Genomic DNA, 17,467 nt, shown 5'->3' with positions numbered 1-17,467 from the left:
CACTGACCAAAAAAAAGGCATAACCCCTACCAGCTCAGCTAAGCCTCGGTTTTTAACAAGTAATGAGGAACAGACAAGAGGAGAGTGATCTCTGTGTCCTCTAATGTGCTACAAAAAAAAAAAAGAAGGATTTTACAGGTGAACCAAAAAGCCTGATTTCCTAAACAACTACTTGGGATACGTTAAAGCAATGAACACGAGGAGTTGACATCACAGCAACGAGGCTGAAGGCACCCAAACCCAAAAACCGAAGGGGTGGGGACCCTACTACAAAGTCGCCTGCAAGACCTTTCAACCCAAAATGGCGGCCACAGAGCACAAACATCTAGCTGTTAGAGCTTAACAAACATGTAAGAGAAAACCTGGTGGCAGCCTTATGCCGTGTACACACGGGCAGACTTTTCGACCAGACTGGTCCGACGCAACAAATCCGTCAGACAATCCGACCATGTGTGGGCTTCATCGGACCTGCAGCTGACTTTTTTGGTTGAAAATCAGACGGACTTTAGATTGAAAACATGTTTCAAATTTGAGTCCGGTCGAAAAATCAGTTCGTCTGTATGCTAGTCCGACGGACGAAAACCGACGCTAGGGCAGCTATTGGCTACTGGCTATGAACTTCCTTATTTTAGTCCAGTCGTACGTCATCACGTACAAATCCGTCGGACTTTGGTGTAATCGTGTGTAGGCAAGTCCGTCGGAAGTCCGTGGAAAGACCGTCGGAAAGACCGTCGGAAAGACCGTCGGAAAGACCGTCGGAAAGACCGTCGGACCTTAGATGCTGAAAAATCCGCCCGTGTGTACACGGCATTACAAGCCTGAACAGAAGCTTGATGCTGCATAGTCCAGGAAGCACTGACACTCCTGGTGTAATGGGCCTTTACTGAGAATGGAGGATCTTTGCCCTAGATATTAAAGGCTTGAGAATGAAGCCGATTAATTCACCTAAACAAAAAGATAAGACAATGGGGGAAATTTACTAGAACTGGTGCACACAGAATCTGGTGCAGCTATGCATAGTAACAAATCTGCGTCTAACGTCAGCTTGTTCAATGAGGCTTTGACAATAAAACCTAAAAGCTTATAGCTTACCATGCACAGTTGCACCAGATTCTGCGTGCACCAGTTTTAGTAAATCACCTCCAATGTCTTGATTTATATGGAAAGCAGCCTTGGGTAAGAAAGAGGCCCCTGCAGAACCAGGAGGGGCTCCAGGCAAGAAGGTACAGCTAACTCTGAGATCCTTCAAGCAGAGATAATGGCAACTAAAAGCAACCTTGCAGATAAGGAGCAACAAGTGGATTTCTCAGGTTCAAAGGGTTAAGGTTAAAGTTCTACGGAAACAGGGTGTTAAGGGAACAAAGGCAGAACAATTCATGTGATATTCTGCACAAAAACATTTACCATGAAAGGGAATAGCATAGATCTCAAACAAATGGCCAAGGCAGGACATCTCTACGGAGAAAGGCCATAAATGCACCCTACAACATACTGTTGAATATAAAACTTATGAGCCTAAAGCAGGCAATGAATATTTTCCATATACAGCGGTACACCATCCTAGAGATCAACATTATCTTGAAATAGGTAGGGATTACAAAGTTGGAAACACCCCCATCCCACAGCACTTGGGCTTCAAGAGCCTTGTAGTCAAAGCCAGTGACCATAAAGCACAACTGAAGATCTGACCTTGCAACAGTAAAATCTGGCTGACCTGAAGAGCCTACAGCTCCTCTGCCAAGCAATTTACGATGTCTGCATACCATGTTTTTCCTAGCCAAGCAGATGTGATCAGAAATCACCGGAATGCCCTCCACCTTTTTCCTGTGCAACATGAAAGGAAGAAGCTGAATTAGAGGTAAAGCAGATCAGAAAAACTGATCCCATGGAGTCACCAGAGCAGCCACCGCAAATGCTTGAGGATCCCTGGCCCGGGACACAAACCTGTTCAGTTTGTGGTTGAATCTGGACACCAAGAGATCCACATCTGGTGTCCCTTGTCACAAGCAAATCTCTGCAAGCACCTCTGGGTGAATGGTTGTTCAGAACACCTCACCTGCTCAAAAGGCTGGAATTCATGGCCAAGACCTTCAAATTCACTACAAGGAAGATTTCTTTGCATCCCGAATTTGCATGGATACCCAAGATTCCAGAGCTGACCAGGTCTTGGGAGTCTGATGCATTAACAGACACCTGATATTTTTCCCATACTGAGAGGATATTGGGTTGAGGAGCTACCCTGTTTCCCCGAAAATAAGACCTAGCGTGATTGTCAGTGATGGCTGCAATATAAAGCCCTATCCCCCAAATAAGCCCTACCCTGTTTCCCCGAAAATAAGCCCTACCCTGAAAATAAGACCTACAAGGACTTTAACTAGGGCTTATTTGGGGGGTAGGGCTTATATTACAGCCATCACCGACAATCACGCTAGGTCTTATTTTCTGGGAAACAGGGTAGGTGAATTAATACATGGACATAAGGGAATCAGCCATGACACTGCAGCATCAACATGTGAGCCCACCCAAACAAGCGACAAAGTGAATATAACTACAAGTTTGGAATCTATTTACTGTAATTTACTTTACTTATTTATAATTTCTTTTAGATGTTACCAAAACATTGAGTATTATATTGTGCTTGGATTCACTAAAATTCATTAAAGTATTTTTTTCATGTGTGTGTTTAATATATATTATTATGAGTGTTCCACGTAATTTTTTAGTTTGTGTTCAGGTAGTTAAAACAACATGAAACAGAGTTTGCTTGTCGTTTAGAGAAATAAAGTTATTAAGTTCACCTTGCATTGTTGTCCAGACACAGATATTCTCTAGGGTCTTCAGCACTTGCATGTGTGGTCTTCACACCTTTGTCAATAAACAAACCAGCCTGCAAAAGCAACAACATCTGTTTACAGCGAAACCTGTCTGTTTTTAATATGCAAGCCTGTATTACATTTTTATAAAGACTGACAAACATAGGTCATACGTAATTAGAGATTTACAGTATCTCACATTTTTGTAAATATTTTATTATATCTTTTCATGTGACAACACTGAAAAAATGACTCTTTGCTACAATTTAAAGTAGTGAGTGTACAGCTTGTATAACAGTGTAAATTTGCTGTCCCCTCAAAATAACTCACACAGCCATTAATGTCTAAACCGCTGGCAACAAAAGTGAGTACACCCCTAAGTGAAAATTCCAAATTGGGCCCAATTAGAAATTTTCCCTTCCCAGTGTCATGTGATAGTGTTACAAGGTCTTAGGTGTGAATGGGGAGCAGGTGTGTTAAATTTGGTGTTAATCACTCTCACTCTCTCATACTGGTCACTGGAAGTTTAACATGGCACCTCATGGCAAAGAACTCTGAGGATCTGAAAAAAAGATCTGTTGCTCTACATAAAGATGGCCTAGGCTATAAGAAGATTGCCAAGACCCTGAAACTAAGCTGCAGCACGGTGGCCAAGACCATACAGTGGTTTAACAGGACAGGTTCCACTTCGAACATGCCTCACCATGGTTGACCAAAGAAGCTATGTGCACGTGCTCAGAGTCATATCCAGAGGTTGTCTTTGGGAAATAGACATACGAATGCTGCCAGCATTGCTGCAGAGGTTGAAGGGGTGGGGGGGTCAGCCTATCATTGCTCAGACCATATGCCACACACTGCATGAAATAGGTCTGCATGGCTGTTGTTCCAGAAGGAAGCTTCTTCTAAAAATGATGCACAAGAAAGCCCGCAAACAGTTTGCTGAAGACATGCAGACTAAGGACATGAATTATTGGAATCATGTCCTGTGGTCTGATAAACCAAGATAAAGTTATTTGGTTCAGATGATGTCAAGTGTATGCAGCGGCAACCAGGTGAGGAGCACAAAGACAAGGATGTCTTGCCTACAGTCAAGCATGGTGGTGAGAGTGTCATGGTCTGGGGCTGCATGAGTGCTGCCAGCACTGGGGAGCTACAGTTCATTGAGGGAACCATGAATGCCAACATGTACTGCGACATACTGAAGCAGAGCATGATCCCCTCCCTTCGGAGACTGGGCCGCAGGGCAGTATTCCAACATGATAATGACCCCAAACACACCTCCAAGACCACTGCCTTGCTAAAGAAGCTGAGGGTAAAGGTGATGGACTGGCCAACCATGTCTCCAGACTTAAACCCTATTGAGCATCTGTGGGGCATCCTCAAATGGAAGGTGGAGGAGCACAAGGTCTCTAACATCCATCAGCTCTGTGATGTCGTCATGGAGCAGTGGAAGAGGACTCCAGTGGCAACCTGTGAAGCTCTGGTGAACTCCATGCCCAAGAGGGTTAAAGCAGTGCTGGAAAATAACGGTGGCCACACAAAATATTGACACTTTGGGACCAATGTGGACATTTTTACTTTTGTTGCCAGCGGTTTAGACATTAATGTCTGGGTGTTGAGTTATTTTGAGGGGACAGCAAATTTACACTGTTATACAAGCTGCACACTCACTACTTTACATTGTAGCAAAGTGAAATTTCTTCAGTGTTGTCACATGAAAAGATATAATAAAATATTTACAAAAATGTGAGGGGTGTACTCACTTTTGTGATATACTGTATGTGCTCACAAAACTTAACAGTATTGGCCATGGTTTTACATTAGGAAACATGAAACGATCTCAATCGGGGTCAGCTTTATCGAATAAACTTTGTTCTTCGTTGTGTGTTTTTGACAATTTAGAAGAGCTAAAACCGTACCATTTTAGATTTTAGTCCCCCATCCAACTACCCATGATGTGACAACCAGCAGACTCTCAGGAAGTCTATTTAAACTTCAGTTCAATTTCTAATCATCACAAAGCTAAAAAGAGGTTGTGCAAACTGTAAGTAGGACTGCCTTCAGGTTAAAGACCATTTATTTCAAAATTACAAAAAATAAAATCTTATCATAGGAATATACAGTATGTACATGTACATTTTAGGCATGCTATTTGTCTGTAAAAGCCTCCCTTGTTTAGGCATCCAAAAAGCAAAGGAATGCTGCAGGGCATGGCCATGCTGGATGTGTTGTCAGCAGCCTCAGAGCGCTGTGAAATTTTTCAGTATTCCACTTCGCTCATCCCCTTGATAGCTACAGGTTATGAGGGTAAAGGGAGGGGCAGAGATGCTTGGCCTGCATAGACAGTAATTAGACACTCACAGAAGAGAAGTGCAAGGAGGGAAGGGGCTGTACTAGGGAATTGACTCTTCCTATTTTCTAGCATGTACAAAGGCAACTTGCAAGTATATAAAGAATAAAAAAGACATTCATGAAAAAGGAAAAAACACTGCAAGTAAGCATTTAAAATATTTGCGTTTGGTCTGTGCTTTTATCTGCAATTTCTTAAGGCAGCGACATGGTATCTTTAACTGGTTCCTGACTGGCTCACGCAGATATACTGCAGTGGAATGGCTCTTCTGGGCGAAATCCCATATGGGTTTGTCCTTCCCTTTTCGGCCACCAGAGGGCGTGTGCCCGCAGCATGGCAGGGGACCAGATGCACATGGTCGGCAGTCGCAATCACGTGCACAATTGCCAGCACGGGGATTTGTGTGTGTAAACACACAAATCCCTGTGCTGTCAGAGGAGGGGAGACATGTCGTTTGTGCCTAGTAAGTATGAACAGCGATATGTCTCCTCTCCTACTCAGTCCTATCCCCATACAGTTAGAACACACTGAGGGAACACACATTTAAAACCCTTTTTAAAAAAAAAAAAAAAAAATTGCCGATTTTTATTATAGCAAAAAGTAAAAAATATTGTTTTTTTCAAAATTGTCGCTCTTTTTTTTTTTGTTTATAGCCCAAAAAATAAAAACCACAGAGGTGATCAAATACCACCAAAAGAAAGCTCAATTTGTGGGAAAAAAAGGACGCAGATTTAGTTTGGGTACAGTACAGTATTGCATGACAGCACAACTGTCAGTAAGTGCTAGTTCCACCAGACGCAGTTCCGTGCGCTTTTTTTCTGCACAAAATGCATGCACAGTGTTTTCCATGTATTCCAATGGCTCTAGTTCACACCATGCAGTCAGTTTGCATGGTGTGAACTAGAGCCATTGGAATACATGGAAAACACTGCACGTGCATTTTAGTGCAGAAAAATAGTGCACAAGACTGCACAGAACTGCATCTGGTGTGAACTGGCCCTTAAAGCGACGCAGTGCCAAATTGTAAAAAGTGCTCTGGTCCGGAAGGGGGTAAAATATTCCAGGGCTGAAGTGGTTAAAGTAACTTATCTTGACAAACTGATGGAAAAAAAAAAATACAGAAAAAGACGCTTCTAAATTTACCACTACAGCACAAACTTGGGAGCCCTTGAACCCAGCAGTCCCCCACTTGAAAATACTGACTTTCTATTAAAAAGCCAAAGCAATGGCATTGGGGGAAGAGGAGCATGTCAATGTTCAAAATTCAGAGAAGGAGACTGCAATTGCATATGGAGCACATGTGCAGGCACATCCAGGTGCCTCCTTTGAATTTTTATGTCAGAGAACAATCAGGTTCATAATTAGTGGAAAGTTTTTATCTTGTAACCTTGTGAAGCTGGGAAAGATCTGAAGAAAATAAAACGGATAGACAGCTTTTCAAGCTGGAACAGAAAAAGCGGTTTATTCTTAGCTGAAGGGCTATAGATGGATGGTGTAACATTTATAGCAAGATGTGGTGTTCATATAGTAGGATTGCAGTTACCTTAAAATTAGAATGAACTCTGTTGTTGTAGAATATGCCAAGTGGTGTAAGCTCAGCTTTGGTATCTGGGTACAGCCCATGGGATTCACCAGTTGAAGACTTGTGAAAAACAAACCAGATCCCAGCATCCTTTAAGTAACAAAAAGTAACAATGTTAAGTATGTGCAGATGCCATCTAATATACTTTGTTAAACTAACATATGGCATATAGCAGCCCAAGCTATGTCCTTTGTTAAAGATTTATCTCAGCTGTTGGACAAATGGTTTCTCTGTGAAGCCACGGAAAGGGTCATCTTTCCACCCCCGTTTCAGCAGTCGGCAGCAAAGAGAAGGACAGAACTCCTCCTACAGATCCTGCAAGCATTCAGCAGACTTCGACAGTTAACTCCAGCCCTCCTCTGGTCCTACTCCAGACCCTGCACTCTCTGCTTCCAAGCTCCACCCTCAGCTTTTTTCCATGGCAGCAGCATAAAGGGAAGCACACTGTCATGTAAGGGAGGGTGGTTCTGAGTTTTTGCATTCTCTAGCTACATGCTGGTAACAGGCAAGTGGCATAAAGAATTAAAGCAAGTGAAAATCAGGCAACTAGTGCTCTTATAAGGAAGTCACAAACAGATACCTCCCTAACATTACAGATTGCCAGTAAAAAGACAAAATATATTCCAAAAAGTATAATGGAAACTCACAGTTCACCAAGACTGCCATTTAAACCCATGTCCCCTTGTCTGGCAGTCCGGACTTACCATCCATCTGTCTAAGTAGAATGATTTTTTTAAATGAAAAATAGGGAATGCCGGTGACTCCATGACAACAAAAAACTCTTACCCCTAGGGGTTCATTAACTCCTAAATATCACCCAACCACATCAAAATTAAACCGTTCTTGGGGGGGGGGGGGATATTCTCGCTCTCTCTCTCTCCTAGTAGTAAAGAACAAAATGAGAACAAAAACTTCTGTGTGTAAGCAATCAAATTCAATTTAGAAGGTTGGCTTTCAATGCAAAGACCAACAGTAAATAGGAATTCTTCCCAGATATTTTTTTTTTTTCAGTTTAGACTAGACTCAAATATTGGTCCCATTTCACTAATGCAAGATGCCATTATGTTTTTGTCATAAAGGTCAATGCTTATTAATCTATATATCTCTTGAGCAATTAGAAAACAAAAATACAAATAGCACAGTTAAAATGAGCCAACTAAATAACTGTCTATGGATCATTAAATCTGAAATGGTAATTGTTTAAAATGGCTTAATTACCCCTTTTACGGAATAAAAAAAAAGTGCATTTCAGTGTCACTGGTATTTAGAGTATGGCGACAGTACATCAAATTCTTCAAATTACATTCGGCAGACTAATCCTCAAACCAATTTTATGACACTTGTGGATGAAAAATGAGATCCAACAGCTAAGACGCTACAATAACATCTTTATGCATTTCTTTCCATACTGAATTGCCTGTGCTGCCCTCAGCATGCTAAAAAGCAATCACATTACTAACAGGAAGTGAATTTTGCACATTTTGTGTTGGATGAACAGTTCCAAATAAAATTATGTAAAAGGCTTGCTGGAAGGCAATTGTTTGAAGCCTTCTTGGAATTTCATTAAGCAAAGCTTATGTCATTCTTCACTAAATGAGCATTACTTATCATTTAGTATTAAAAATAAAATAGAACTTAAGCAATGTAAGGAAGAAACTTAACTTGGCTCTCTTTTTACTTCATAATAGGAATATTGTTCTGTTGTTTTAATGTTGAAATTTAACTATACTTAAACTTACTCCTGCCCCATTCTAAGCCTATTCTAACTACCCCGTAAAAGACAGGTGTATATACTTGCCTATTCTGAGGGCGCGCCAGTCTGGTCACATGATCAGATTCCAGCTCCAGTGTAGAGGAGAGACAGCCAACAATAGATGTCCCATAGTAAGCCTATGGGTGACATCATTGGCCAGGCTCTGCAGTTGTTGTCGGCAATCTCTCCTTTTCACTGAATCCAGCAAATGGAGAGATCATGTGACCTGACCAGAGTGCCCTCAGAAAAGGAAAGTATAGACATCGTTCTTTTACGGGGTAGTTAGAATAGGCTTAAAATGGAGGTGGGAGCATGTGACCTGACCAGAGCGCCCCCAGAAAAGGCAAGTATAGACATTGTTCTTTTACGGGGTAGTTAGAATAGGCTTAAAATGGAGGTGGGAGCATGTGACCTGACCAGAGCGCCCTCAGAAAAGGCAAGTATAGACATCGTTCTTTTATGGGGTAGTTAGAATAGGCTTAAAATGGAGGTGGGAGCAAATTTAAGTATAGTTAAAATTTTACTGAAATTCTACTTTAAAACAGACTTTGTTTATGAGAATTATCACACTTTACAATTCATGGGAGAACAGAACCTCATGGAGATCAATTATCTAGGTATGACACTCATTGGAATGACAGGGCGTCAGAGTTCATGTTAAACCATATAGGAAACCCTCTAGGAACTCTTTACTGCATTGCAACAGCTGCCATTCTACTTATGTCATAAATGTCATTCCAAAAGGACAAGTCATTAAAATAAGACAATTTCACGACCCTTCATGAGTATGACAAAGAAGCAAGTCTGATGGAGAAGAGATTCCTAGAGAGTGGAGTTATTGTAAATGAGTGATAAGAGCGTGTACACAGGCAAGGAATGTTGCCAGTTGCCTGTATTTTGCCAAGAGATCCCAGGACTCATTTGCAAGAGGGGAAGGAGCTGGACTGGTAGTTTTCTTCCACAGTTTATTGGGGATCCTCAAAGTCACATCTTGTGCCTATGGCACCAGTTTTTCCATCAAACAAATAATTGTCAGACTAGATTCGTTGTCTACGTCATAACATCATGCAAGGTACCATATTGTAGGCCAAACCACCAGGCACTTGTGTGTTCGTATTCATGATTATGTATCTAACATCAATATGAATACCAATGTGGCTAAGCACTTTAGTTAGTATCATGTCTCAAGTCTACAATCCTTACAGGTGGAGATCACAGAGAGGGTAGACAGTCCTAAGAGGGAATGGCGTTTCAAAAAAAAAAAAAAAAAAAAAAAAAAAGGGCGAAGCTTACCGGATTTTTAAATTGAATACACGTATACGAGAAGGGCTTAATCCCTGATGATTCTCGGTTTGTGGAAGGTTCTCTTTTTCATCTTTCTTCTTCCCCCGTTTTTGTACTTTCATCTTATTCATGACAATCATTTCTCCTTATATACAATCCAGGGATATAAGATATACATACTAGTATTTCAGCTCTTTTTGTAAGATGTTTGGTCCACGGCATAGCTCCTTTAAAATTCTTATGTTAATACAGAATATCTTACTCCTAGCTTCCTAAACACATGTACACACTACATAAATTATCTTTTTCTATCACTCTCTAATATTTTTAAGTCTTTTTTTTATGAAGCCTGTTTTCTTTTGGAGTAATTTTCCTTAATATTAATTTTATATCTTTTGAATAAAGAACAGTGTTTTTACATTATCTAGTATCAAGCCATGTGATAAAATGCAGGCAGATTGTTCCAAACATCTTGGAGAACCAACTACAGATCTTCTGTGGATGTAGGCTGCCTTAAATCCTAGACAGTCTTAATGATGCTGAGATCAGGGCTCCGTGGGGGTCAAACCATCACTTCCAGGACTCCTTTTAAACACTGAAGATAGTTCTTAATGACATTGGCTGTATGTCTGGGGTCATTGTCCTGCTGCAGAATAAATTTGGAGCCAATCAAATGGCTCCCTGATGGTATGGCAAGATGGATACGTTTCTGCCTGTACGTCTCAGCATGGAGGACACCATTGATCCTGACCAAATCTCAAACTCCATTTTCAGAAATGCAGCCCCAAACTTGCAGGGAACCTTCAACATGCTTCACCATTGCCTGCAGACGCTCATTGTACCGCCCTTTCCAGCCCTTCGCGAACTGCCTCCTGCTACAGCCAAATATTTCAAATTTTGACTCATCAGTCCAGAGCACCTGCTGCCATTTTCTGTACCCCAGTTCCTAGGTTTTCATGCATAGGATGTGGAAACAAGGCAATGCAACGCAACTATGTATGAAAACATTGCTGCATGGTACTGTGAACACAGGAGATTTATGGTTTACACTGATATTCATAATTTAATGTGAGCACATATAGGATGATTTGCATTTTTAGTGGAAAAGTTTTTTGTTGTTTTCTTATATATTTTCACAAGAATTGGAGGCTTAGAAGAACCTGAAGCAGTGAGGATGATTGATATATGACTTGAAGAATTTTTGCACCTGGTAAGCGTATATGGAGATGTAGGAGTGAAGGAAATATTACTGGGTGAAGTTTGGCAAAAACACACATATATATTTGAGCACAATAAATTATTGATTTATTATTGAAAGTTGGTTTGAATATGCTATACTATATTGGCCTTTTCGGGTTGTTTCAGTTAAATGCTGTGGAGATGGAGGGAATGAAGACAAGCTTTTGGAATCAAGCTTTATTTGACCCAGACTCACTAGGGGTCAAGATATAGTAGTGGGAATCCCTTGAGTCCAATTTATGAGGAAGATAAACCCATTTCGTTTTTAAGTGCTGGTTTAGGAGACACATGATGATATATGCCTGAGGGCGTTTTTCCAGCTGCTGTGGGAGAGACGGTTTACTATGCGCAGATTAATATTGACACTGAACAGAAAAAACATGCCTTACCATTCATGGCTGCTGGTCCTTTTAATGGTCAAAACTTTGCCTGTCACAGTGTCTGGGAATGACAGGAATGGACTACAACCATGGACCTATATAGCACCGTATTGCTAACCAAACTCACTGCATTCATTTCGAAGGCAAGTGCTCAAGCAGGATCCAGTGCCCAATGCAACGTTACAGGCCATACATTTGTGGTCTGGATAAGGTCTCCAAGGTATTACTGAGGTTACACCTATCCAGATGCACTGCTTCTATTGGTCTAGTAGAAGGCAGCAAAGAGTTGAAGAGTCCAAAATAAAATAAAGGGAAAAGAAACAAAAAACTAGTCAAGCATAGAAAACTTCTCCATAGGGGAAAAGAGGTCCACCACATAAGGAGATTATCAAAAAACACTGGGGCCTCAAAGTGGGGGTGAGGTTTTATAAGTATAGATCCTCCAAAATCCTGAATGTGTAAAATAACACCAATGAAAAACTGGAGTACAGAAGATAACATTTATACAAAGGCCTGCAACTAAACCCAACACAGTATTCAAATGATGTAAAGGGAAAACCATGCATTTAGCATACCTGAGAGCCAGCTGCCGCATTGTTAATGAGGTTATTGTTAGGATTTGCAATCCAAAATGTGGACGCTGCCCTGAAAAAGGCACAAAACCATAAAAACAGCCAATTAGATTACATTTTTTTTAAATCAACAGCCCCTTTCCAGATATCATCTACTGACGTAGAGTAGCATTAGATTTGATTAAAAATGGGATTTTCCCTACAGCGTACCTGTAAAATCCTTTTCTTGGAGTACATCACAGGACACAGAGTAGCTATAGTAATTACTATCTGGGTTATACGCCACCTATAGGTGAATGGACACTGGCACACCCAAAAGACAGGCAGTCCCCCCTCTATATAACCCCTCCCATACAGGAAGTATCTCAGTTTTGTAGCAAGCAATTCTCAAAAGAGGGGAGGGACCTCTGTGTCCCGTGATGTACTCCAAGAAAAGGATTTTACAGGTAAGCTGTTGGAAAAATCCTATTTTCTTTATCGTACATCACGGGACACAGAGCAGCTATAGTAATTACTATCTGGGATGTCCTAAAGCAATGCCCCTGAGGGGCGGGAGACACCATCATAGAAACTGCCAAAGAAGACCTACTCTATTTGTAATACTGCCTTTGGCCTCAGCGTATCTTCTACGTGATTGACACTGACCTGGTAAAAACCCTGTAGATGTATAAACAAAAGACCAAATAGTGGTCTTGTACACCTGGGCTACTGACACCCGATGATGGATGGCCCAATATACTCCCACACCTGGTAGAGAATCTCTCCCCAGAAAAAAAATGAGTTTTTGCCATTTAAACCATAGGCATCATTTTTAAACTGGCATATCCACTGCTAAATATTCAACCTGGTTAATGCCTGCCCTTCCTGGGCTCTTCTGGCAGCACAAACCAGGATTCTTGACTTGTGGCGACAACTCAAAGTAGACCCTGAGCGTCTGAACTACCTCTAGAGTAGGTAGCGATCTTTCTCCTGCCGACTGTGGATTAGGAGAAAAAGAAAAGGCAAGACACTGTCCTGATTCAAGTGAAAACTAGAAACCACTTTAGGTAATAAAAATGGATGAAGACGCAACATCACTTTATGATGCGAGACCAAGTATGGCTCATTGCATGAAAGAGCAGCCAACTCTGACACTCCACTTCGTGAAGTGATCGCAACCAAAGAAGCCACCTTCTGAGATAAAAGGACAAACAGAATTCCCTGATTGGTTCAAAAAGTGGCCTCTGCAAGGACATTCAAGATCAATTCAAGTCCCAAGGACACAAGAATGGCCTGACAGGCGGGACTGTCCAAGTTACATGCTGTATGAGGTATGAAACAAGGAGTGAGAAACAACGGCCCCTGGATAAAAAAAAAAAAAAAAAAGATAGGGACGAACTCTGACCCTTAACGGAACTTAAGGCCAAACCCCTTTCCTCTACCGATTGGAGAAAGAAAAAGAAAAATCTCCCATCCAAATATTTCTGCGGGTGCCACTTCACCCCAGGCAAAAAAAAAAAATTTTCAAGTCCTGTAATTGAAGTTCCCCGAAGCAGGGGCTCAACAGTGCTGAGATACAGGACTCAAGACCATCAGGTCCCGCTGGACTGGGAGTGTCCAAGGAGCAACCCCCGCTGTGTACCAAGCCCCCCTGGGCTAATTCGGCCAACATTAATATCAGTGTTACCACCTCGCGGATTCTTCGCAAAAGATGAGACCAAGCCCACTGAACTGTAGCCAGCCTCAAGTCAACTTAGAGAGACTGGCATCAGTGGTTATTTTCCAAATTCCTGAAAAGGAAGAATATCAAGCACCAATTTTTGCTTTGCAACACCCCGGAAACAGAGCCTTCCAGCAATGCAATGCCTGGATCTTCGCGTTCCAGAGAATGAACCTCTACCAAGACCTGGAGTAGGGCTCTATGTAGAGAATGTGCTTTGACCTAAACACAGCTTCCTCCTGTAGAAATATATCGAAGGAACCCCTGGAATTGACTGATTCCTGAGCAAAGATTGAGGTAAAGAGTATTGAGGTGTCTTCAGCAAGCCCCGCACTGGGGCTAGACGCTTTGTGAACCCTCCGGAGCTGTGGCCAACCCAAAGAGAAGATTCACAAAAAAAAAGGCTTTCTACTGCAAATACAGAAATCTTTCATGAGCCTGCAAACAAACCGCCACATGAAGATGTGCGTTTACAGATGATTATGGAACCCGAAATCTACTTCTTGCAGAAAGGTCATCACTGAACAGTCTAGCCTATCTGAAACAGAAGGATGTTCAGCGGCTTGAGATCTTAAGATAGACCTCATGTCCCCATTTGGCTTTGGAACTGCTACTATTTAATTATCTCACAATAATGAGCCCATGACGTCTGCTCCAAGAGCAAATGCAAGGCAAAAGACTGACGACTGTGAAAGACCCCAACAGTCCCAAGAGGTGCACTTAACCTACCAGGTTTCTGCCGGCTAAGGATGGAACAACAAACCACCTCAGAGACTGCCCTAAGATTTTCTGGCCTGAGATATTCTCAAAACACAACAGCCTCAGATGCCTCCCTCACCCAGGTGGGGAAAGCTTACAGCATCTTGTATCCCTGGGCAGTCTCCCATCTATATAGTAACCAGGCTTGATCCTGCTTGGCCTTCGATCAACTGAGATCAGGCATGATCAAGGTGATGTGGCCGCAGTCTGACAATGTATCTTTGTGCAACCATGATCATGTATCTTTATGCAAACATGTATAACCATGTATATTTATGCGAATATGTAAAAACATGCATCTTCAGCAACCGTGCGTTTCAGCTAGTTTGCAAGCAAGCACCTGCTTAACTGCAGTTGGCCCCATACTAGTCCCGCAGGATTTAGCCAAGCACATATGCACTATACTGGAGATACAACTCCTTAAAATGCACCCATGCTCATGTTTTTCCAAATGTGTATATTTAGAACATACATTTAAGCAACAAGTTTGCAAGCATGTATACTACTTAGGCTGCACCTGCCTACAGAGCAGCAACACCACTTTAAAGTGAACTGCTAGCCATCCAGGGGTGTATCGACTTACAGTTGTACAGTCCCCCCCGGATAAGCAGTAAATATGCAGCATATAATCATGACTTGTCTGTCACACAGTTATCCCATAGTAAGTACTCACATTTTGTTAGTATCCATGGGCTGCTGCTATGTCTCCAGAGGTCTACTGAACCTGTTGCCACATGGCATGGCCACCCATCCTGCCTATATAAAAATAGGCCATACTGATCAAGCCTGCATCCTCTATTGCCTGGAGGAGAAACAGCAGCCCACGAGTAAGAAGTACATAGCATGATTAAACAGCACACTGCTCCCAGTGGCCACCAGGAGAACAGACAGATTTTTTTTTTTTTCATAAAAAGAAACTACAAACATATGCAGACTTACCATTCCTGCTGCAGGAATCTGAACATAACAGGAGCCCAATCTTCACCCATCACGGCAAGCTTTGTCAAAAAAAGACCCCCCTTAATCTGGGGTCCACTCCCCTGAACCTGTATAGCACCCTGCAGGAAAGCACCTTGGTCAGAACAAACACTGCACAGGGTTCCATTACGCAGGGTCCATCGCCATAAGGCTGCATTACAGGCAAACCTCAAGGAATCTTCTCTCCTTCCAATGGGGCCCGGGTACCATCCATTCTGGCTGACAGTTTTTTCGAATGGATCCGATTGAAGTCCATGATTCTTAATAGAACAGTCCTGACCTCCAAGTATGCTCCAAAAGCACATCAGTGACCACCACCTTGCAGACACTGGTGAAAAAACTGAGTTACTTCCTGTATGGGAGGGGTTATATAGAGTGGGGACCTCCTGTCTTTTGGGTGTGCCAGTGTCCATTCACCTATAGGTGGCGTATAACCCAGATAGTAATAATTACTATAGCTGCTCTGTGTCCCGTGATGTACGATAAAAGGAAAATGTTAGCACACTGCTCATTAAATTTCTATAACCGTTACTTTCCTGTATACACATTATATTTATCAGAAATGTTTATGGTTGACATTTGCTGCCATCTTGACTTGCAGGCTCTTTTATTATCTAACCACTTACAGGATCGGGGCCACCTGTAGCACAGCTAGTTTTCCCCCCAATCTATTTAGATCCATCTCACATTTTTATTGCTTCATTGCCAAATACTTACATGCAGTCAGTGGCTGGATTGGGAATATAGTTCCCATATACTTTATCCCTCATGGCTGTACACACAGTGCTATTTCGGTCTGTTGGTAATAAAGTGCCTGGCTTAGTAACCAGTCCGAGGTTGTGAAACAGTGTGTTCCTTTGTTCTATGCCATCTTCCAGGAAGAAACAATGGCCCAGTGTGTCATAGCCAATTGTGTCTTTTATCTGCAGAAATTAGAAATTATATCAGAGCACCATTTAATGAAGAGCTTAAGCAATAAAAACTGAAAAAAATATATATATATGTGAAAAATACAATTACGCCTCTAACAGCACACAATGGGACATCAGATTACAAATGTTCTAACATGTATATGCGGAAACCACAGATAAACGCAATTTGAAACAGATGACTGAAGCAACTTTGGCAGAAAAAAAAAAGGTTCTATTGTTTTTACATTGTATATCATAACCGTATGGCCTACTAGGCTGGTTTGAATTACTGAATATACTGTCCTGCTTCTAGAAATGACTATACCTGCTGCACTGTCAAACAGTCTAGCTATAAGATCTTATATGTTTCAACAAATGTCAACACCGTTAGATGAATACCTGGCAAGAAAATCAATCAATTTTCAAGTTTAAGAACAATCACAATTTCATAGCAATGTGTCACCATTTTTCATGGCACCATACGATCAACACGTAATGCATCTACATTTTCAAAACACGCTTTAGTGCATTAACAGTTAACTCCTGATGCCCATACTTTCTTAGGCCACCATGGCTTAGGCCCCATGCACACTGGGCATTTATCAACTGCGTTTAAGCACGTCAAGCACTTGGCCTTCATTCATTTAATTGGTCAGAATAATAATTTATTCTGGCCAGTTAAATAAATGAACGCTCAAGCGCTAAACAGCTTTTCACTTAAGCATGTTTACACTCTAAACACCTGTAAACGCTTGTGTGCATGGACTAACAGAGGGCCATACAGAGGTAGAAATAAAAAAAAAAGTCATACGCCCTTAAAAGCCGTTTTTCAATGCCTAGTGTGCATGGGGCCTTAAAGACTAACCTTTTTTTCCCCCCACAAATAAGCTACAGGAAAAATAAGCAGGAAAGGGGCATCCTGCCTCTCGGTCTGCTCAGTTGATGCTTTTAGGAATTAGGACCGTGCTCATTGGCTGTGAACCCCATACGGCATATAACAATGGTAAATATAAGCTATGCAAGTTATTGTGCAGGTAAACGGCGTGCTGTACCCAGGCAGAAAAAGTGCCTTTAGGACTAGAAGTGTCAGTGGTTAAAAAATGATTTTTGATTCTAGAACACAATGAAATGCAGGATATTTGTTGTC

General features: G+C 41.7%; 1 protein-coding gene across 4 annotated transcripts in view; it reads right to left on the bottom strand.

Annotated features, from left to right (window-relative positions):
* CEMIP2 (cell migration inducing hyaluronidase 2) overlaps nucleotides 1–17,467 on the bottom strand; it is a 135,592-nt gene that overhangs the window by 51,100 nt on the left and 67,025 nt on the right. For all 4 annotated transcript variants that reach the window (XM_073634510.1, XM_073634516.1, XM_073634532.1 and 1 more), the window contains exons 9-12: nucleotides 16,127–16,332; nucleotides 11,977–12,046; nucleotides 6,707–6,835; nucleotides 2,799–2,887 (exon numbers count right to left, since the gene is read on the bottom strand). In XM_073634510.1, the coding sequence (XP_073490611.1) occupies nucleotides 2,799–2,887; nucleotides 6,707–6,835; nucleotides 11,977–12,046; nucleotides 16,127–16,332 (494 nt within the window). The remainder of the gene's footprint in view (nucleotides 1–2,798; nucleotides 2,888–6,706; nucleotides 6,836–11,976; nucleotides 12,047–16,126; nucleotides 16,333–17,467) is intronic.

The sequence above is a fragment of the Aquarana catesbeiana genome, linkage group LG01 (genome assembly GCF_042186555.1).
Source record: "Aquarana catesbeiana isolate 2022-GZ linkage group LG01, ASM4218655v1, whole genome shotgun sequence".
In the NCBI taxonomy this organism is placed as follows: domain Eukaryota; kingdom Metazoa; phylum Chordata; class Amphibia; order Anura; family Ranidae; genus Aquarana; species Aquarana catesbeiana.
The sequence above is the reverse complement of the archived record's forward strand: the minus strand, read 5'-3'. Positions and strand labels throughout refer to the sequence as shown.